General features: G+C 41.0%; 1 protein-coding gene across 1 annotated transcript in view; it reads left to right on the forward strand.

The window, feature by feature from the left end:
- Positions 1–23,874, forward strand: part of ngef (neuronal guanine nucleotide exchange factor) — a 49,005-nt gene continuing 25,131 nt past the window's right edge. The window contains exons 1-8 of the mRNA XM_005937123.2: positions 1–515; positions 5,470–5,575; positions 14,664–15,011; positions 15,401–15,465; positions 20,309–20,559; positions 21,434–21,594; positions 21,696–21,848; positions 23,638–23,767. Coding sequence (XP_005937185.1) covers positions 308–515; positions 5,470–5,575; positions 14,664–15,011; positions 15,401–15,465; positions 20,309–20,559; positions 21,434–21,594; positions 21,696–21,848; positions 23,638–23,767 — 1,422 coding nt within the window. The 5' untranslated portion in view covers positions 1–307. The remainder of the gene's footprint in view (positions 516–5,469; positions 5,576–14,663; positions 15,012–15,400; positions 15,466–20,308; positions 20,560–21,433; positions 21,595–21,695; positions 21,849–23,637; positions 23,768–23,874) is intronic.

The following is a 23,874-nucleotide window of genomic DNA, read 5'->3' on the forward strand; positions in this document are numbered from 1 at the left end:
AATTACACTGTAGTCATAAATAAGCGTCAAGCACTCTTTCCACAGGTTACCCATGTAGTTAACAACATTATTGCTGTACGGATAGGAGCAAGAGAGGGCTGAGGATTCCCTTTTCTGATCTTAAAATTGTTTTCAACTGTATTCTTTTTTTTTCTTTTCATTTTTCACGTGAATTTCTGATTCCAAGTGATGGATTTATTCCTGGATTCTGGCTAACTATGGCAAATTTCTTTCCACTCATTTCCTCAACACCAAACAACATTTTCCAGTCTTAGTTTTTCACGAAAATTGAGCAATAGATTTCACTATGTCTGTAGCTACCCTGTTCAGGGGTAAGTGGGGACAGAAACCAAAAGACGTCACAGAAAAGCAACCAGTTGTGGTTCAACCAAGCCAAGAGGAACATGATGATGATGACTCCAGCACTGGATTTAGTAGAGAACCTATTCGCAGAAACTCCCGCTTTTACCGGTCAATGAGGAAGAAGAGACTGATCTCATCTGAGCAATCTGAAAGTAAGACAAGAAGACTAGTACAGAATTTGGCTGTGACCACAATTTAACAATGAATTTGCAGTTAATTTGAAGTTAATTTTAGCTGGGCTAAAAGCCCAGCTAAAATCTTTTTTTTTTACTTAGATGCTAGATGTATAGTTAACTTTAAATTAATCATTTATATAAAACTGTGCTTAAGCTAGGTTATGAATTCATTTCTCACACGTTGTTATCAAAGGCATCGTGTTAGGGACTGCTGTAGTTAATGGTGCAGTTGTTATTGAAAGTAGAACAAAGGCAGTTTCTACCCTTCAGTAGAAATCTACATGAATACAACCTGAGAAACTGGTTCTGTTTGAACCGCGTACAGCGGTGAATAATGTATTTCCCACGGGTAAATGGACTGGCGTTCAACCTATGACCTCATCAAAGCAAGAACAACCTTGAGTTTAAATGTTAAAATGAACCTACCTGGATAACGATATATTGTTAAGTATATATACTTAATGTCTTGCTATATATATATATATATATATATATATATAAATAACCCCAATATATAACCCCAATTTTGAACAAACAAACAAACAAGCATGCTGTTTAAATGCTATGTAAATAAGACTGGGATTTGTCTCTGCCTGATTTCCCCAATGACTTTCATGTCTGCTTCAATGAGCCCCTCTAGGACTACACTCACTTCAACACCAGGTGAACTACGACTCAGCTTGACCTCAGCAGAAGTGGCCCACATGAAGTTGCAGGCCCTGACAGTATACTAGAATGGACACAGAGATTGTGCCAGTCAGCTGTCAGATAATGGGATCTCATCAGTGTTTCATACAGCCTGCAAACCTTGAGAATAAGGACTTGTATATATGTCTCCTATTCTTGGACCACTTATGCCCTCAGTACAATAATTCAACAAACTCAGCAGTAAAAACTTGCAAAACCTGACCTGAGCTTCTCCCTCTTCAGTTGGTTCCTGGACTTCTTAATCACTAGATCCCCCTAGGTTGTGTATGAGACCTCTCATACACTGCTCGGTAGAATATCAAAGCTCTCACATTGTGACGTTTGTAGATGACACAACAGTGGTGAGATGGAGAACCAACAGTGATGCGTCTGACTACAGGCAGGAATTACAAAACAACCAGCAAGCTGGTGCTCTAGAAAACCAAGGAGATGATTGTGGATTCCAGGAAGTGTAGAATCCCCCCCGTCACACTCCTATACATCGAGGGAGTAGCTGTTGAAGAGGACTCCAGCTGTAAGGATCTCAGTGTACATCTTTAAGAGGACCTTTTCTGGAGTCACAAGACATCCTTCCTTGTTCAGAAGACGTACCACCGTCACTACTTTCTTAGAAAGTTCAGGTTCACTGTATTTTGGGGCCAAGTCTTGACCACAACAGGAAAAGACTCAGCTGTGTTTTAGAAGAAAGGTCACACTGTCAAAAGAAAAGAAGCCAAGTAAGTCCACTGTGACCAACCATTATTGAACACAAGGGGTGGATTATGTCACCAGCTATTAGTCAGCTATACTCCTACTTCTACTACACCTTGCTCCAAGTCACCATCAGTAATTCACATGATTGTGTGTTGGAGTAATGTCATACAGAGGTTTTACACCTTGGTCCCTTACAGTCAAAATTATTTTTTCCCCACATCTCAGCTCATGTGACAGCCAAGATGGTTACTAGTGGCTTGTGACTACAATGACCAGAATGAATGAAAACCTACACAGGGATCTTTTTAAAATCCTAATATCTATCTATATCTATATATATATCTATATATCTATATATCTATATCTATATCTATATCTATATCTATATATCTATATATCTATATATCTATATATCTATATCTATATCTATATCTATCTCTCTCTCTCTCTCTCTCTCTCTCTCTCTATATATATATATATATTATTATATAATATATATATATCTATATATATATATATATATATATATATATATATATATATATATATATATATATATATATATATATATATATATAGTATAGTAAGAGAGAAGAGAGAAGCAAAAGAGAGAGAGACGGAGCAATATGGAAGAGCATATGGGAGAAGGACGCAACCCATAACGGCAATGCTCAGTGGCTAGTGGATCTGAGGCAGACCATAGCAACCTCCCTGAACAGGGTCAGTAACCATCACGTGGGAGAATCCAAGAAAGGGTCTCAGTATGAAGAGTTGGATAGCACCCCCCAATGAACAACATCCAGTAACAGTGGCAGAGTCATAGAGCCTCTGAGCGTCTGGCAACATAAATTAAGCAGCTGCAAATGGGCAAGATGACACTGAATGGCTAACCGAAGGTCGGACGGTCCTGATCCCCAAGGACCCCAAGAAGAGACCGGTCCCATCCAACTACCGACCAATAACCTGCCTCAATACTACATGGAAGCTCCTGTCAGGCATCATATCGGCTAAGATGAACAGGCACATGGGTCAATACATGAGCGGGACACAGAAAGGAATTGGCAAAGATACCAGAGGCGCAAAACACCAGCTACTGGTAGACAGAACAGTTGCAGCCGAGCTCCTGTACATGGATGACATCAAGCTGTATGCCAAGAGTGAACGAGACATCGATTCACTGATCCACACTACCAGGCTATACAGCAATGACATTGGAATGTCAGTTCGGACTGGAGAAGTGTAGTCGGATGGTAACAAAGAGAGGGAAGGTAGTCAGAACTGAGGGGATTGAACTACCAGAAGGCAACATTGCAGACATAGAGGACAGTTACAAGTACCTGGGGATCCCGCAGGCGAATGGGAACCATGAAGAGGCCGCTAGAAAAGCTGCAACCACCAAGTACCTGCAGAGGGTCAGGCAAGTCCTGAGGAGTCAGCTGAACGGTAAGAACAAGATCCGGGCTCATCAACACCGTACGCCCTGCCCGTGATCAGGTACCCTGCTGGGATAATAAGTGTGGCCAAAGGAGGAGATAGAAGCCACTGACATCAAGACAAGAAAGCTCCTTACCATGCATGGAGGGTTTCACCCCAAGTCCAGCACCCTGAGGCTGTACGCTAAGCGGAAGGAAGGGGGCCGGGGACTGGTGAGTGTCAGCACCACAGTCCAGGATGAGACAACGAACATCCAAGAATACATTGGGAAGATGGCCCCAACTGACCGAGTGCTCAGTGAATACCTCAGGCAGCAGAAACCCAAGAAAGAGGAGGGAGACGAGGAACCATCATGGAAGGACAGGCCCCTGCACGGTATGTACCACCGGCAGATAGAGGAGGTGGCTGATATCCAGAAATCCTACCAGTGGCTGGACAAAGCTGGACTGAAAGACAGCACAGAGGCACTAATCATGGCAGCACAAGAACAAGCTCTGAGTACAAGATCCATAGAGGCTGGGGTCTATCACACCAGGCAAGACCCCAGGTGCAGGCTGTGTAAAGATGCCCCAGAGACAATCCAGCACATAACAGCAGGGTGCAAGATGCTAGCAGGCAAGGCATACATGGAACGCCATAACCAAGTGGCCGGCATAGTGTACAGGAACATCTGTGCCGAGTATAACCTGGAAGTCCCGAGGTCAAAATGGGAGATGCCCCCAAGGGTGGTGGAGAATGACCGAGCTAAGATCCTGTGGGACTTCCAGATACAGACGGACAAAATGGTGGTGGCTAACCAACCGGACATAGTGGTGGTAGACAAACAGAAGAAGACGGCCGTAGTGATCGATGTAGCGGTTCCGAATGACAGCAATATCAGGAAGAAGGAACACGAGAAGCTGGAGAAATACCAAGGGCTCAGAGAAGAGCTCGAGAGGATGTGGAGGGTGAAGGTAACGGTGGTCCCCGTGGTAATCGGTGTACAAGGTGCAGTGACTCCCAAGCTAGGCGAGTGGCTCCAGCAGATCCCGGGAATAACATCGGAGATCTCTGTTCAGAAGAGCGCAGTCCTGGGAACAGCTAAGATACTGCGCAGGACCCTCAAGCTCCCAGGCCTCTGGTAGAGGACCCAAGCTTGAAGGATAAACCGCCCGCAGGGGTGACCTGGATACCAGTTATTTAACCTAAAAACAATTACAGACCTAGATAATGGAATTTTAATATAAACCTTCAAAACATGTCTAAAAGCACTCTTACCTTAAGCTATGTTTCTTTCCTCTTGCAATTTTTATAGCAAATCTCTGATGTTCAAGTGGAATGGCCTTTAATCCATCCATTCTCTTCCACTTATCCTTATCAGGGTTGCGGGGGGACTGGGATCTAACACAGGGCTGAAATGTTATAAAGCCAGAAGAAAAAATGGAGATTGATTCATTCAGTCTTCATCCAACTACTGGTCCCAGTGAGATTTCCTGAATCCTTGTTGTTGAATTACACTTAGTCTAGCCCCTCACCAATTTGTCTTTGGAGAGCCTATCAGGCACAAATTGCCTCTGAAGTCATAGGTCCTAGGATCACTTTGGCACCTAAATCACTTTAACATAATAAGACAGTTACTCATAGCGGAGGGATGTTTACATTCAAGTGATAAAGTACTTTAGTGATAACTGAATAGCAGAGTTACAGGTCAACAAAGAGGGCTTAGTATTCTTTTCATTTCCTATTACCAGTAGACACCTTTTACTCTGACAAAATACTTTACCTCAAAATGTAAATGTTTATCTCATGGCTGCTGGCAGTGACCTGTGTCTGTACAGAGTAATTAACTTTTTAAGGTGCTCTGAGTGTTTGAAAGCCTAGAAAAGCAATGACAATCTAACACCTCAGCCAGTTTAATTACAAAAATTCATAAAAAAAACCCCAAACTACTTCACATAGGAAACAGGTGTGAGTGAAAGAGAAAGACAGAAAAACAGATTTTTTGTAACCCACTAGAAATAAGTGATTAAAATGTAGCCATTTTAACTACTGTGTAATTTTCAAATTCCTCCCTACTATATCTATAAATACACTCTCTACCTTTCTAACTTTCCAGATTCCACCAGGCTTACTTTGGACCACAGTCCATCCAGTAGTGCAGGATCTTCCTCCTCTCATTCTCCCTTACCCCACAAGTCACCTTTGTTGCCAGGGGCAAGACGGTGAGTCTGCATGCCTTTACTGCCCAACCCTGTAACCAAACACACCCAGAAAACAAACAATCACATAACAATGCTTGCTTGAACATGGTACACTGCTTTATAATTAACACCTGGCACTCTTAGTGGCTTATCATATCTGTGATAAGCACACAAGTCTCTGTGAAAGTTAAGTCTTTGTTCTTCTCGTGGTTCTAGGTCGTTAACCAAGAGTTTTCTGTTTTGACTTTTGAATCGTGTTAATTCATTATTGTTTTGATTGAAGAAGTGGGATTTGTTTCTAGATTCTATTAATTATCTTTGCACTTATGAGTTTTCTTATCTCTGTTTGTTTCCAATTGTATTATTTTATGTAACTGATATAGTCATAAATTACTTTAAGTTTGTTAGTTCCCTTCTGGTCTCTTAGTTTCATCTCTGTGTTTTGCCTTTATTATCTCCCATGTTCAGCCGGTCTTGTCTTGTGTCTGTTTACTCTTTTGTGTGTGTCAAGCTCAGGTGTCTTAGTCTTGGTATTAGTTCCTGTTTTATTTTGATAGTTCCTTGCCTCATGTGCTTTATGTTCAGTTTTACTTTTCCCAATTTCTTTACCCTGATTAGCTTCAGCTCTGTTCCCTGGTATTTCCCCATCTCCCTAATTAGTGTCCTGTGTATATATTCTCTCTGTTTCCCTCTGTCCTTTGTCAGAGCACTTGCCCTTTTTTTGTCTTCAAGTTCCGGAGTGCTTGTTTTTTAGTGGTCTTCCCCAGTGTAGGTTTTCTGTTGACAGAAGAGTTAAAAATTAAGAGACAAAAATACCCATCAAGTCAAGCAAATTTATAATATTTGAAATTACTAATAAGAACAAAGGATTCATGTGGTGAAAGGTGTAAGATAATCTGATTAAGTATGTCTAAAGTGGTGCATTTTAAGAAAAGATTTGAAAATGCAAAGATGTTAAACTGACTGGATCTTATATACCCCTTTTCTAATGAGCTCTGAGCTCTACCTGAGCACTCATTGTGCTTTATACAACTTGCCTCATTCATCCATTCATATAGAGAGCAACTTGGGATTAGTATCTTGCCTAGTGATATTTGCCATGCTGGAGCATCCAGGGGTCAAATCACCAACCTTCTGATTAGTAGATTACCTGCCAGATATGCTGGCTTGACCTAAAAAGTCACATTTGACTTTTTAGTCACATTTGACATTTGACAACCATACATATGACAGTAAAAAGGCCTGTATTGTAACTTGCGTCTAAAGGGTCACCCTCGCTGCCCCACAGCGCCACACTAAATCATCAGAGGGGTCATGCAGGGGCAAGAGGGCATCCTTTTTCATCGGCTACCTCTGTCCAACCCACCTGAGGGTTGCTGACGTGTACCATTGACTCTGGCTTCCAAGGAATCATCTCCTCAGCCATTGGCAAGCTCTAGCTAAACCATGGGATTAGTCACGTTTACAAAACATTGTTTGAGGCTGGACCAGCCAAAATACCAGACAAGTAGATGTGGCAAAAGTAAAGGTACTGTTAAAAAATACTTTGGTAAAAATTGAAGTTCTGATTCAATTTCTTTACTTAAGTAAAACTGAAAAAAAAAGTTTCTGAAATGTACTCAAAGAAAATAAAAAATAGCTCTTCAGAGGACATTTCAACCAGCTATTTTTATGCAAAGCTAACTGAACATTGCAGTATATTAATATAATAAACTATATGTACATGGGAATACAAACTTTGTTTTGGTGTAAATTTTATTTCTAATAAATGCACTCAGCTTGAATTAGATATATAGCAGAGGAAAAGAAGGAGAATCTTTAAAAAACAGCTCTATTTTCTGTCTAACACATTGTAGATGGTGACTTTGCCTCAACACCTAAACAGAAACATGAGTACATTCCGGGGTTAAACTGGGATTCAGCAGGTGGGAGAATCCTAAAATCGGTTGTAGCAGCTCAGGGTGGGGAAAAAATCACAACTCACAATAATTTCTTTTGTGGGCTCCATCGGATTTTCAGTGTATTGGCTGTGATCAGCTGACCATTCAGCAAGATGTGAGCACATTTATGAGCAGTCTTCACTAATTTCCCTCCCCTACATTGACAGCATACTGTTTATACTGTATTAATAGTAGGTGGTATAACTTTGATATGAAGGGGAAACTCAGTGAATGAATCTTAGCATCATCAGCTTAAACTTAATTCTCAATTTTAATAATTCTTGATGCATTTCTTTTGGTTTGTTATTTTGCTTTGATTCTTTGTAAGGAGCTTGGAAAGTAAAGAACTTCTTTAAATTTCTTGAAGACGTTTCACCTCTCATCCGGCAAGCTTCTTTAGTTCCAAAACTAAAGTGTCCCAGTCCCATCTGTACTCTCCTTAGATTACCATAACCTGGATGATTGAGAAACTACACAGATACTCTGATTCTTTGTTTAACGCACAGCTCTGTAACACTTAGTTGTCACCATGTAAACGTGAGCGTTTCACCTACATTTGTGACTAAAAATGGACCTGCAATATAAACATGTATAAGACGAACGTGAATAAAAAGTAAAATAATCTAAGGAGCTTGAAAAGAAAGCGACTGGTCCTTTTGAAGTTTCTTCACAAAACTTAAAGAAATGACATGACATGTCATTTACATCATGGAGCCTTGCTCTTAAAAAACTGACAGAGATGTAACACTGTCTGTGAAGCTGGATTTAAGAAATAAGTGCTTAAAGTTTTAAAAACATGTTTAGTGCCATCTTCTGTCAATAAGTGATGTCATGTGCTTGGTTGGTTGGCTAATAGACTTAAATTAATTTATGCTAGCTAGTTAAGGAGAAAATTGATAACTCAGAAGAAAATAAGGACACTAACAAACAAAGATTTTTATGATAAGAAAACAAGTGTCCACTTTCACTTTACTGGCTGTTGAAGACACTCTCTGTATTTTGCTGTGGTTTCTGACGCACAACAAATAAGTCAAACTTCCTTTGTTGCCTAGTCTTAGACTTCTCATGCTGTGCTAAACAAGCCTTCTCCATGAATTCAAACACCTTTTTAAGAGTATTCTCATCTAGAAGCATAGAAAGTCTCGGATCTGCTCTTCTTTAGCACTTCTTTGGTAAAATTTGTTTGTCTCACCTGTTCATTGAGCAGCTGGTGCTGTGCCTTCTGGAGGATTTTTGTTGCCTGGAAGTCCTTAACTGAAGAGTTCATTTGCAGACTTTTAGAAGTAATCCTGTTTTGTCTTCATCTGAGGCTGAATCTCAGGTGGTTCCTGCAATTAGCCATCTTATGTGCTGTTTGCTCATACTGATGGGTGTGCCATGGATTCCCCAATCTCACCCATTGTGGCCAACTTGTACATGGAAGAAGTGAAAAAGAGGGCTTTGTTATCCTACCCTGGAACACCACCAAGTCATTGGTTCAAGTATGTAATGGCACCTGGGTGAAAATCAAATCTCAGGACCTACCACAATTCACTGATCACATTAACTCAGTGGACCAACACATAAAATTCACCAGGGAGAATATGAAAAGTGCCAGGTTACCCTTCTTAGACTGTGAGATTTCCATCTGTAATGGGGGACATTTAAAAGTTGATGTGTACCATAAACCTACGCATACGAATTAGTATTTAACGTTCGACTCTCATCATCCACTGCAGCATGCACACCATCCCCACAGACACAGTGGCCAGGGAAGCAGAAGAACGTCACATCAGGAAGGCCCTGAGAATATGTGGTTATCCCAGCTGGACTTTTGTTGAAGCTGGGAAGGCGCATAAAGAAAGCTCCAGTCGATCCAGGGGAGAAGGACAACCACTGCCTAAGCAGAAAAAAAACCCTGGTGATGCCATATGTGTCAGGAGTATCAGAACAGTTGAGATGCATTTATCCCTCTGTGGCGTTTAAACCCCAAAACACGCTGCACCAAGAATTGGTCCACCCCAAGGATCGGGTCCCCCAACACAAACAGAGTAATATAGCGTATGCTGTTAAGTGCCATGATTTATGTATCGGGGAAACCAAGCAACCTTCGGATGGCACAACACAGAAGAGCTACCTACCAACTCTGCAGTCTATTTGCACCTACAGGCCAGCGGGCAGTCTTTCAATGATGAGGATGTACAAATCCTGGAGAGGGAGGAACGCTGGTTTGAGCGTCGAGTCAAGGAGGCCAAAGGGAAAGACCATCTCTGAATCGAGGAGGTGGCTTAAGGGTACATCTTTCACCATCTTACAATGCCGTGATTGCAGCCATTTCCCAACCCTCTGTGAATGGTAGTCATGGCCATTGATCAGTGGTCTTTGATCAGTAGTTGTTGATCAATGGTCATGATAATTTGCATATTAATGATCAAGGAACTGATCTCATTCAGTGGGCCTAGTTTCAGTCATTGGGCACTTCTCATCTTTCAACATTGTCAGAATATGTCTTTTTCCCCTTTTCAATTCAGTTGTTTTAAGTAAACTGTGAAACTTTATTTGTTATTTTTTACTGTAGATGAAGTGCAAAAGGGTGTAACTATTGCAGTGTGTACTTTGCATTAGATGGAGGAGTTGTACAGGGAAGCATAGGCAGGAATGATTTCCTGTGTCATTCAGTGGTGCATTTGGGTAATCTCAGTCTCACACTGAACTCCTTTGACTGGTCAGCACGTAATGGAGTGGTTGGTCCAGCATTGTACTTATCTTGGACATCATCTGCCTCTCCAACAGCACCTTAAGGGAGTCCATCTCCATCCCCACAACATTACCAGCCTTGCGGATCAGTTTATTGAGTCTCTTCGCATCTGCGACCCTTAACCTGATGTCCCAGTGTGGAACAGCATAGAGGACAGCACTGGCCACAACAGACTAATAGAAAATCCTGAGCATTGTCCAACGTCAAAGATGTCTCAGCCGCCTTAGAAAATAGACAGAACTCTGTCCCTTCCTGTACAGTGCAGTGGTATTTTTTTTTAACCCAGTCCAGTTTATTATCTATGTGTACTCCGAGGTATTTATGGTCCTCTACAATATCGACCCCCTGGATTGAAACAGGGGTCACAGGTTCCTGGTCCTCCTAAAGTCCACGATCAGTTCTTTGGTCTTTGTCACGTTGAGCTACAGATGATTCTGCTCACACCACATTACAAAGGAGCCAACCACAGCCCGGTACTCTGTCTCATCACCCTCTCTGATGCATTCAGTCACTGCAGAGTCATCAGAAAACATCTGAAAATGGCAGGTCTCTGTGCAGTGGCTGAAGTATGTGGTGTAGCGGGTGAAGAGGAAAGGGGAGAGCAGCAGTATATTAATGACTAACCACGTATTGTGGATGGATTATCTCTGTGGTTCTCCTGACTGACGTTTGGTCCGTTTACAGCATCCTGCCATGCGATTGTATTTGCTCCTAATCATTGGGAACCCTCACATTAACTTTTATCGAGTGGAAAAAAGTCCTCTGTTCATTAGCATTCGTCCTCCAGCTTTACTGTTTATGTTATGCTAGCATAGCTTTGTCGCGCTAGCGATCACGTAGCACATCATTATATACCAACTAGCCCAACTTCAGCAACCCTACAAACGTTGCTGCTGTTTACTTTCCTGTCTTCATTTATGTTGGAAGTAATAGTAGAGCTGTATGTTTTAATTTGTTTTAGAAATCCCTCATTGTATATTATATTTAGAGGGAAGCTAGCAAGCGAACTCCCTGCTAACTTCTAACTCTGTTAAATGTCATAAATTCCGTTTTCATGAATGCTTGGATGTTAAACTTAATTGTTACACCTGATAGAGCAGAACGTTGATCATTTTATTACAGATGAAAGAATTTAGACAGTTTTTAACTCTCAGTAATGCTGCAGTGTTTGTTTGACTTATGGACCTGCAGCGGAGTTTGGGCCCAGACATGGCTAATGACATCAGACTTACAGACCGGATAGGTCGGGGCTGGTCAAGGATAAGTCTTTCCAGGGTTTTCATGATGTGGGAAGTCAGTGCCACAGGTCTCTAACCATCGGGGGCACTGGGACATGGCGTTTTTGGTACAGAAATAAGAATCAGAATCAGAATCAGAATGGGGTTTATTGCCAAATGTTGAGCAGGTTTACAACATTAGGAAATTGCTGCGGTGCTTCAGTGCAAACATGGTGTCATAAATAACACTTAAATAGACATGGAAAAAATAAAAGTAGGGATAAGAATTAAAAGTGCTACGTGGAAAGATATGTGCATGAGATATACATGAGATATATACATGAGAGTAAGAATTAAGAGTGCTACGTTGAAAGATATATACATGAGTGCAGGTGGTGATCAGTGCCAAACATGGAATGATGCAGTGAACACAGCGTAGGGTCATGTGTTAGTGGCGGGGACAGTCATATGGTTATTGTTCATGTGTCCAACAGCAGAGGGGAAGAAACTGTTCTTATGGCGAGAGGTTCTGGTGCGAATGGACCGGAGCCTCCTGCCTGAGGGGAGCAGGTCAAACAGACTGTGTCCAGGGTGAGAAGGGTCAGCTGAGATCCGAGCTGCACGCCGCAATGTCCTGGAGGTGTACAGGTCCTGCAGAGATGGGAGTCTGCAGCCAATCACCTTCTCAGCAGAGCGCACAACACGCTGCAGTCTCTGTTTGTCCCTGATAGTGGCTCCAGCGTACCACACGGTGATGGAGGAGGTGAGGATGGACTCGATGATTGCAGTGTAGAATGCATCATCGTCCGTGTTGGCAGGTTGAATTTCTTCAGCTGCCTCAGGAAGTACATCCTCTGCTGGGCTTTCTTGATGACGGAGGTGATGGTGGGCTCCCACTTCAGGTCCTGGGTGATGGTGGTACCCAGGAAGCGGAATGAGTCCACAGAGGTGATGGGGGTGTCAGTCAGGATGATGGGGGGGAGTGGGGCTGTGTGCTTCCTGAAGTCCACAATAATCTCCACTGTCTTCTGGGCATTCAGCACCAGGTTGTTGTGGCTGCACCAGGCACCAGACGTTCAACCTCCCTCCTGTAGGCAGACTCGTCCCCGTCCGAGATGAGCCAATAACGGTGGTGTCATCTGCAAACTTGATTAGCTTGACAGACTGGTGGGTGGAGGTGCAGCAGTTGGTGTACAGGGAGAAGAGCAGAGGAGAAAGAACACAGCCCTGAGGGGAGCCGGTGCTGATGGTCCGGGAGTCCGAGACATTCTTTCCCAGCCTCACATGCTGCTTCCTGTCCGTCAGGAAGTCAGTGATCCACCGGCAGATGGGATCAGGCACATTCATCTGGGAAAGCTTGCCTCGGAGATGGTCTGGAAGGATGGTGTTGAAGGCAGAGCTGAAGTCCACAAACAGGATCCTGGCGTAGGTTCCTGGGGAGTCCAGATGCTGCAGGATGAAGTGTAGGGCCATGTTGATGGCGTCGTCTACAGACCTGTTGGCTCTATATGCAAACTGCAGGGGGTCCAGGAGGGGGGCCGTGAGGGTCTTGAGATGGGAGAGAACCAGGCGCTCAAATGACTTCATGACCACAGATGTCAGAGCCACGGGTCTGTAGTCATTTAGTCCAGTGATCCTAGGTTTCTTGGGGACAGGGATTATGGTAGAGGACTTGAAGCAGGCAGGCACATGACATGCCTGCAGTGAGGAGTTGAAAATGCCAGAAAACACTGGGGCCAGCTCGTTTGCACAGTGTCTGAGGGTGGCAGGAGACACACCGTCTGGGCCGGGAGCTTTTCGAGCATTCAGGTTCTTGAACTGCTTCCTCACACCTGCTTCATGAATATGAAGAGTTGTGGTGGGAGGAGGTGGTGTGAAATCCTCTTTTGTGTGGGGTGAGGAGGGGGGTGTTGTAGGTGAACGGTTTGAAGGTGGTGATGGCTCTATGGAGGGGGGAGAGGTGGGGGAATTAGTGTCCAAAGTGTCTCTATTGTTGGGGCCGTTGGAGGTGTGAAGGCTGCCTGAGGGCTCGTCAAAACGACAGTAAAAGTCGTTAAGGGTGTTGGCTAAGAGCAAATCATCAGTGGAGTGGGGGGTTTTAGGCTTGTAGTTGGTGATATTCCTAAAACCTTTCCACACAGAGGCCGAGTCATTCTCTGAGATCTGCTGCTGCATCTTCTCAGAGTGCTGGTGTTTAGCAATGTCCACTTCTTTGGTGAACCTGTACTTGGCCTCTCTATAGTAGTCCCTGTCTCCGCTTCTGAACGCCTTTCTCTTTTCCAGCCACAGCTTTTTGAGTTTAGGAGTAAACCAGGGTTTGTCATTGTTATAACTCCACCCTGGTGCGTGATGGCACAATGCTGTCCTCACAGAAGTGGATATAGGAGGTGACAGTGTCCGTAAACTCGTCCGTAAACTCGTCCAAGGGATGATGTCTTCCACAACACTGGACCCTCTGCGGACTTAGACTCATCATGAACAGTTTATGAAAGACTCCACAAAGCTGGAGGGCACAGGGACTCACCTTGTCTGGTCCAGCAGACTTGCCCGAGTGGAGTCTTCTCATTTTTCTCTGAACCTGGTCATGAGTGAAAGTGACAGGTGGGGGAGGGGTGTCAGGACTTTCACAGGAGGCTATGGTGGAATGTGGAGACAGAGGGAGAGTGGATTGCAGGCTGACTACAGGTCAGGTCAGAGGGGTGAGCATTTACCTCAGTTTTGAATCTGTTAAAAAACACATTCAGCTCATTGGCTTTGTCCTCACTGCCCCAGCTTCTTTGCTGTTGGATGACCTGGATGCAGTGATTGTCGTCATGCTACTCCACACCTCTGTCATGCTATTCTGCTGGAGTTTCCACTCCAGCTTTCTCCAGTAATCGTCCTTAGCCTCTCTCATCTTGCCCTTCAATAATGCCTGAACCATTCTCACCTCGCTAATTAATTAACAATACGTTGACCAAGTTAACCCAAGTCTTTCTCCAAGTTTCTTCACTTACATCTACATGAAACTAGTTATATAAACTAGCAGCTAATTTAAAGATTTCTCATGCACAAGGGCAATATATTTTCCTGTGATAATGAAAAAACCTAATTAAAATATCCAGTAAATATGCACACAAATTTAAGAATTTGCTGTTGTCAGTTAAGCTTTAGATGATGTGAATGGCTTCTGTATATGTATTTCTAAGGTGTGTTTCTTGTTTTTCTTCTGTCAGATGTAGTCCTCAGCTCTCGCGGCAGCCTCATCATTCCAGAGATTTGTTGCCAAGCAATGGTGAGTTCAGTAGCACACATGCTCTGTACAACCAGAATGCTGCGGATAAGAGAAGAGGAGGAGTGGGAGGAAAGAGGACTGTGGAAATATCAGCTGCTTCATACAGCCAGCAAAGAGATTTTACAGCAGAAATGAGCACGGACTGGACTCACAACAGTGACAGTGAAGCCATAGAAGAGCTTTCTGAGCAAACAGCTAAAGCTTGCACTGTGAAGGATGCCAGAAGGAAGACCATGAACTCACAACAGCCTAATTCTGAAGGAGACCAGGATATCCACATGAACCACAGGTCAGATCAAATTACTTTAGAAATAGAGATATAAATATTTTAGAAATAGAGATATAAATATTTTAGAAATAGAGATATAAATTTATAAAAAAAATTAAAAATCATTTGAATTCTGATGAAAGCAAATAATATGATAAGAAATTAGACAAATAAATAAGATAAAAATGCTTATTGTTTTTTCACAAAATAAAATTACACATTGTAAGAATGTATATTATATTATATTATCTTATGAAAAGATTTGAAATGTAGTAGTGATGACACACACACACACACACACACACACACACACACACACACACACACACACACACACACAGAGAGAGAGAGAGAGAAAGCGAGAGATAAGCGCTCTCTTCACAAAGGTATGTCCTTTTTTTTCTTCGTAGGGTGCTGAGAAATGGAGAATGCTCACAGACAATCTGCCACAGTCTCAAAATCATCAAAAATATTGGTGAGTTTGACAAAGGGTGAGAGTAGTGCATATATTACACCCACCATCAGAGCTATTGCTAGAAAACCCTTTTGTATTTGTTTCTATATTATGGCTAATATAAGCAGTGGTAAGTCACACCATTCACGTAAGCTCTCTAACACTTTACTAACTCAATAATATGCATGATAAAATCTTCCTGTATGTAGATTCAGATCGCTGACTGGTTAAGCAATTTTGTGCCTCACATAGAGTTTCCTGGATTGATAGACTACTCCACACAGTCTAATTCACTTTGGATGATTTTTACAGGGATTAGTAGAAACTTACTCATGATGGCAGCATTTAAGAATATAATAAACAATCCTAAATCTTAAATGAAGAAGAGGAAGCCTGAAAATTGACTAAGAAGTGGAACAATACAGTACACATATGTTTCTCCAAAGTCTGTGCATTTATTTTTGCTATGTGTGAGACTGTACTTTAACCCTGCTCTTATGTAATTCAAGTCCAGTTCTACACCCACAAAAGTAATCTGCAGTATATGACTGAGGAAGATTACACAACATGTTCCAATTTCTGCACCAGCAAACTTTCAGCCCACCTGTGAGAAGCACAGTTTAGCTGTGTTGGGGTGTCTGTAGCTCAGGATGTGGAGAGGTTCATCTTATAATTTGAAGGTTGGTAGTTTATATCCCTGGCTGCTCCAGTCTCCAGTCTGCATGCCTAAGTATACTTGGGCAAGATACTTAATCTCAAGGTGGTCTCTGAAGATATGCTCCTCAAGTATAAATGTGTGTGAATGTTAGATAGAAAGCACTTGGGTGTAGGAAAAATAGTGCTTGAATGATTGTTTGGGTTTGGGATTGATTGTGTGTGAATGTGTGAATTTGTAAAGGGCTTTGAATGCTCAAGCAGAATAGAAACGAGCTATATAAGAACCAACCAGTCCAATTATTGATAACAAATTTTAATTATCCAGAATTTCTATTAATATTTTGTTAGTATATATTTAAGTTTTTCTAAGGAGCTTGAAAAGTAAGTAAATGGACATTTTCTTCAGTTCTAAAACTTTTCCATGGAATGAACCAGTTTTTCTACTTCTTCGGTTTTGATTTTGACCCAGGTATCACCACATATCATATCAACTCAGTAGATAGAAACATAGTTCACCAGGAAAGCTACAGGGAAGACTCAAAAGATAATGCACTGAGGAGCATATAAGCCTTAACACTGTTTAACGAGTTTACCAGAAGCCCCACACACAGTCTGGTATCTAGTGTTTCACTCCCATCACCACCAGGAACAACAACTTGTGATGAATCAGAAAAGATGCACAGGAAAAAAGGTCAGACCCCAAGCAGGGAGAAAAACAGAATAACATAATATAACATGACATAACATAACACTGTTGTCACTCATGATGTAACATAGAAGAGCCACCTCAATAGGACAAGACTTAGCTGTACATCTGCAACTAAAGGATAAAGGTCATTCTTTTGAAGATGCCAGTGTTCACATTTTGGACTGAAAACTAAAAGGAGCCATCTATGTCCACTGTGAACAACCATCATTAAACAGCGAGGGTTTGTTATGACACCAACTGTCAGCCACCTACAATGCAGTTTTGAGATCATTTCCCAGGCGCCTCAAACCGCACTCACATCTTAGGTCAGGTGTCCTCAATAGGTCACAAAAAAGGTGGAGACAATATCTCACAATGGTTTCACTTGAAACTTCTGGTGATAATGACCTGTGCCGTTTTTCACACATTGGCTCGTCTGATGAGGCATATGATTAGGATAGTGGGTCAACGACCCTCTTAAGGGACAACACCCAGTATGGGTTTAAATACCTGGGACTCTCCACCATTTGATTTAGAACTGAATAAGCCTCCTGGATGAGAGGTGTCTTCTCAAAACTTAAAGAAGTCCAGTCACTTTCTTCCAAACTCCTTAGACTATCAAGGCCCGGATGACTGAGAACCTACACAGAAATTAAAAAATGTCATGAGAGTTTGATAATATAACAATACAAAGAGCATGCACACAAAGTAATTTAGACACCCCATTCTCAATAAATATTTGCCTAAATTCTGGATTGTGGTTCTATTGATTATTTGGAAACACCGACACATACTAATACCAAAAACAATTCCTGTATATTTTGGTTTTATTTTTATTTAATATGTAAGTATCTTTGGTGGAATGGTGATTAGCACTGGCACCTCACAACCAGTGAATTGATCGATAGACTATATGACAGTTAATTTTGAGATAACTGCTAAAATCGACTTTTCAAAAAAATTTACAAATTACCACAGGGGAACAACTTACTGTAAATTAGCCACTGTTAGCCATCCCAAGCAGATGGGACATTAGGCCAGCTGGGTGACAGTGAAGTGTAGCCCTAAACAGAAGCCCCTGGTACACCACCAGTCTCTGCACATTTCAAATTGATTTTCCCTATTCACACATCTGCTGAGGAAAAAACTCTTTAGCACATGTTTTCTATAAACAGCATTCTGGACTTTCTGGACACCACTCGGGTACCTGAGTGGTGTCCAGAAAGTGACATGGACTTTTTGGGGTCTTGCTCAAGAGTGTGGGGAGCAGAAGATTGACAGCTGGATTGGGTAAACGTGAAGCTCCCAATTTACCCTCACCTATGGTCACAAGCTTTGGGTAGTGACTGGAAGAATGAGATCGCAGACAGAAGCAGAGGAAATGAGCTTTATCCAAAGAGTGGCCGTCAAAAGCGGCCGTCTCTACGTCAAAAAGGGGCCAGGTGAGGTAGTTCAAGCATCTTACAAGGATGCCTGCTGGGTGCCTCCTGGGTGAGGTGTTCTGGGCATGTTCTTTGCATCGGGACGCCTCTGTGTTTCTCCCAGTAAACTGGAGGAGGTGACAAGGGACAGGAAGGTCTGGGCTTCTCTGCTTAGGTAGCTGCCCTTGTGACCTGACCACACATAAGCAAAAGAAAATTGATAGATGGTTTATTAAAACCTCCAAAACATGACCATCAAGAATTGAGTTTTAGTCTTGCATGCAGCTTCTCCCCTCCTGCCATTTCCCAAAACTATATCCCCATAGAGATTTTGTGTGCTCCCTTACCATAACAAACAAACCAAAAATGAGCAAAAATTGATTTAAGCTTAAAAATGTAATCAGAAAGAACAATACAGTATCCTCAGCTAGGGATGGGTATTGATAAGATTTTCACGATTCCAATTCCATTTTCGATTCTGTTTAACGATTCGATTCTTTATCGATTCTTTTTTAAAAAGGAGAACACTAAGGTCGATTAGCTTAGAACTTTGTTTTATATCTTCTCTTTGAACAAGATAGAAATTTAGGAGTAACATGGCCTTACAAACCCAACAGTGAGATCTTAAGAGTTCCAGCCTACGGCTCTTCAGTGGGGTGTCACAGGGTCCCCGGGGAAAAAAATTGTAAATGTAAAATATCAAAATAAATATTCATCTGTAGCAATAACAAAGTATAACATAAATTATTCTGTAGCAATTACACAAGAATATCCAGTAATGTCCCTGCCTACAATTAAACACTTACCGAAAATCGGGGGCACCTGCTGTGGCAAATGGGTGCAAGCCTTTGACCACAAACTGAGTCACTGCTCGGTGACATTCGTCTATCCTGGCCTGAAAGGAGACTCTACCGGTAGACTGCAGCGAGAACTGCCAGCATCTGAGCCAGACTCTGTCTCTTTCATCATGGTCACCTAAATGCACAGTAATGGCAGGTTTGTAATAAGGCAGATCGAGCTAACATAATATGCACTGTTAGTTGATTATTTACCTGCCGCATTAACGGGAGAGGACGTGCAAACGTTACCGCTGCTGCTGGGTTGAGATTCACGAGTCAGGAGCGGAATTAAAAACATGACATTCATTTAAGGTTATCACGTGTTTTGTGAGCAAATGCTTTTGCATATTCGTAGTGTTTCCTCCCTTAAATGAAATATCTACTTTGCAAGTATTGCAAGTTGCCCTGTTGTCAGCCGTTCTCGTAAAGTATAATCAAACTTTTGAGCGTTTGAGCCGCCATGTTTCCTGCCAGGTAAATGATGCTCTGCAACGTGGTGACGTCATTCGGGGCGACTGGAATCGATAAGGGAATCGTTTGCAAAAATGGCAAACAATTCCAAGGAATTGAAACAGTGGGAACCGGTTCTCAACAAGAACCGGGTTTTGATACCCATCCCTATCCTCAACTGTACCTAAAAGTGAAATGTGGATTATTAGACACCAGGTCTCTCTTCTAAATGACTGTTTGTAAATTATATAAATGCCCCCAAACTCCCAAGTGTTAACTCATTTGATCCTGAATTAACACACTTACCCATGTCCACCCTAAATGGAAAACTCTAAAGTCAGTTTTATTTGTTGCTATCTATCCTCACTGTTTCTATCTGATTTCGCAGACCTTTTATCTGATTTAGTGGTCAGTTGAGCTAAAACTGAATTATAGTATAGGTTTTGTGGTTTCTAACCAATTTCATTTCACAATGACATCTAGAAGTGATGGAATTTTAACTTGTTCTAACAGTGGCATACTATTATAGCACCACACTCAAATTCAATGAACTCTTTAAAACAACCCTATAACAAATGTTTGTGAAGGCAGACTAAATGGTTAGGTGCTTGATTTTATACACTTGTGGCAATGAGACTAAAGAAACAAGTACATTTTCAGTTTAACTGACTAACCCAGAACTTTTATCCATATACAATAGTGTATGCCTTCTGTCTAGACACCGTATGAAAGAATGGTAATTGAAGCCACTGAAAAAATAAGCTGTATATGCATACTTAACGCGCACTAATCATTTTTTGACTCTTTAGCCTTCCTGTACCAGGAATACCGAGACACCTCCAAGCAGCAGGAGATTGAGCAGCGGCGTCAGCGTGACAACCTTTTTCCTGGGGTCAAGGCAGGGACTGTGGGGACAGACTCTGGTGTAATGTCTCCACCAGTGTTACAGCTGCAGCTGAGGAATAGTGCTCAGTCACTGACCTTGTGGCAGAACCTGGAAGCTGTGCAGGCAAGCGGTCTGCTTACTCAGTTACCGCACAAAGAAATTATAATGCAAGAGGTGAGCAATTTTGTGAGGCCAAAAAGTTATTTGGATTGAGTAACGTTATTTATTACAGTAACATGTTTGATTTCAATGACGTCTTTAGAACAACTCCTTGTTTCACAAATGTTTGTAAAGGCAGACTGTATGGCGAGGGTCCTTTATTGCAAAGTGGGTTAAGTGTAACTAGATTATGTCTCTGTTATCTGAATTCACTTACCCTACAATGACAATCAGGATAAACAGTCACATGAAGCTGGTTATGAACCTGCTATATTAATCCAAGGTTTTGATTTTATTCACCTGTGGCAATGGGACTGAAAACACCTGCATTTAAAATTTAAAAGGACTGGCCCACTATGTTTAGTGTACTTTATTAATCATAAACTTGGGAAATCCTTTAGAAAAAATACACTAAGCTCCAGGAAGTGTAACGATATGTACGTTTGACCTTAGCAGACTCAATCACAACAGACACTTAATAAAGAGATCTTAGTATATGTGTGGATGTAAAACATATAAATGGCATACAAATAGACGAATGTACCAAGTGATACTAAAATATTTCAGTGTAGACCATAGCTTATGTGATAAGGTGGATAATCAATTAATTGTGGTGTTCGTCATTTGGTATTTGATCCTTCTACAAGTTAAAATTGCCCTGGGCAAGACACTGAACCCAAAAGTTGCTCCCAAGCAAACCACTAGAACTGGTGTGTGAATGGTTAGATAGTAAAAACACACTGTAAAGTGCAATGGTTAGAAAGGACTAAGTAAAGACTATTTGCCCAACTGGTAGACAGACTGACAATGCTGCTGAGAAACAAATTAAAAGACAGCTGCCCTGGTAGTGATTTGTTTATACTGTATTGAAATTTCCTTTTGTCCCTAGGCCATGTTTGAGCTGGTCACTTCAGAGGCATCCTACTACAAGAGTCTGGAAATTTTAGAGACACATTTCCTACGTAACCCTGTTTTAGTGAACACGCTAAGCCAGTCCGACATGCATTTTCTGTTTTCCAACATCGAGGAAGTGATGAAAGCCAGTGAAAGGTGGGACAGTATATGTTAACCAAAATCAGTTTATTAAGTCTTAACTGTGAAGTTTAGCCACACAATATCCTTGAGTTATAGAAATCTCATAATTTTTTCAGGTTCCTGATGGATCTTGAACACCGAATTGAGAAGTCTATTTTGATTCCTGATGTGTGTGACATTGTTTATTACCATGCAGCAAAACACTTCAATGTGTTTATCACATACGTCATTAATCAGGCGTACCAGGAGAAGAACTACAGACGCATTTTGTGAGTATTATATTTCATATGCCTTCTTCATACACAAATAGTTAAATTATGGAGTGTTGTATGAGTCATTTTTTTTGTTGTTGTTAGAAAAATATGAATGATCGTAATTTATATTTATTTACACTTATATTTTTTAAAAATTCATTTTTCATAGTGTTTTTGTTTCTGTTAAAACAACACAATATAGTTCCTGCTATTTTTGTAAGTATTGCTGTTAATGATAAATACATGCTTGGAATTAGAGAAAGTTTTAAAATAAATATCATCTGTTAATGTTTTAAGTCTCTGTTAAGCAAGTTTTTGTAATGACAAATGTTGAGAAAATGCAGTGTTGTTGGGTATGACCAGTACAATGGGAGAAATAATTATTTGATGCCTGATGAATTTTGTAAGTTTGCTTATAAATGAAATCTGTTGATAAATTTTTAATAGAGACAGACAAAATATCAACAAAAAAAAGATGCTTTTACATAAAAGTTATACATTTATTTGCATGCCATTGACTGAAATAAGTATTTAATCTCTAAGCAAAACATGACTGGGTCAACTTTGGTTGCCAAGTACAACAGAAAGACATTTCTTGTAGTTGGTCACCAGGTTTCAGGAGGGATTTTGGCTTACACGTCTTTAAGGAAAGTCTTTAATAAACTCAATTTAACCTAACCTAACCTAACCTAACCTAACCTAACCTAACCCCTAACCCAATTTATAAAACCCAGATTATTGGCTTAATCCCTTTCTAGCTTCTAATTTTTTTCCTTTGTTTTCACTTCTTTCCAGGTAATTGGGAAATTTTTAAGGGGATTCTGGTTTCTTTCTTGCTTTTTTTGAAAGTGTTTTTACATTGTCTTAATTAATGGGGTTCATACGTATGTCATTGTAGTGATTTTCAAAATGTGCTCTCCAAATGTTGTCAGTTTGGATAGGTAATGATTGTGGGTTGTTTGTATTGTAGCTTTTCTGCCTATCTCATATCTAATTTTGGTTTCATTTCATATACAAGTTTCATGGGAAAATAATTTTATTTGCTTTATTCATGCAAAAGGCAGTTCATATTTAATTGCATGTAAGACTGCTTTTTTTCTTCACAATGTTTGGTGTTAGCCATGTATTTTTATTTTTTATTTTGCATTCTTGTTCAAACGTTTAGTATTTTGCATTTAAAGGCTGCAGTTATTGATTTTATGTAGGTGGACACTAAAGGTTTGATGTCATTAGTGACCATATAGGGACCTTATTTGTATCATATTTGGTAGGGCCATATTTCCTTTGGTTATATATGACTAAAAAGAGACAGGAGAAAGAGCTAGAGGTGGCAGAGATGTTAAAATTTTTATTGGGAGTGATGAGAATGGACAAGATTGGAAATGAATACATCAGAGGGGCACCTCAGATTGAATGATTTGGAAAGATGCTTTGCAATGAGGAAGGGTGAATAGCAGAAGACGAGAGAGGAGATATATGTACTGTATGTAGTAAAGAAGGATATGCAAAAAAGGATAGGAACAGATTGAGATGGAGGCTAATGATTTGCTTTTATGAACCCTAAAGGGTGCAGCTGATTGCTCTTGATTCTAGTATGAATCTCTCTAAAGAACCTCCTTTTAACCTACCATTAAATATGTACAGGCCAAAGACATGTCATAGACATACTGCTGCACTGCCACTTTCCTTATCTCTCAACACATATAGAGATAAGGAGAAGAACATATAGTATATGAAGAACATATAGTATTCAAATAATCAATGTGTTTGAATGTCCAAGTTCTGATTATGACTGTCTGTCCAGAGACGGAAACCAGCAATTTCGGGACACTATGGCTACACTAGAAAACCATTCATGTGTCAAGGGCCTGTCCTTTACATCTTTCCTCATCCTTCCTTTTCAAAGGATTACAAGGCTCAAGCTTCTTGTTCAGGTGAGTTTACCAACATATCTATCTATCTATCTATCTATCTATCTATCTATCTATCTATCTATCTATCTATCTATCTATCTATCTATCTATCTATCTATCTATCTATC

The sequence above is a fragment of the Haplochromis burtoni genome, unplaced genomic scaffold (genome assembly GCF_018398535.1).
Source record: "Haplochromis burtoni strain Fernald_Lab_line unplaced genomic scaffold, NCSU_Asbu1 Contig_227, whole genome shotgun sequence".
NCBI classification, from domain to species: Eukaryota; Metazoa; Chordata; class Actinopteri; order Cichliformes; family Cichlidae; genus Haplochromis; species Haplochromis burtoni.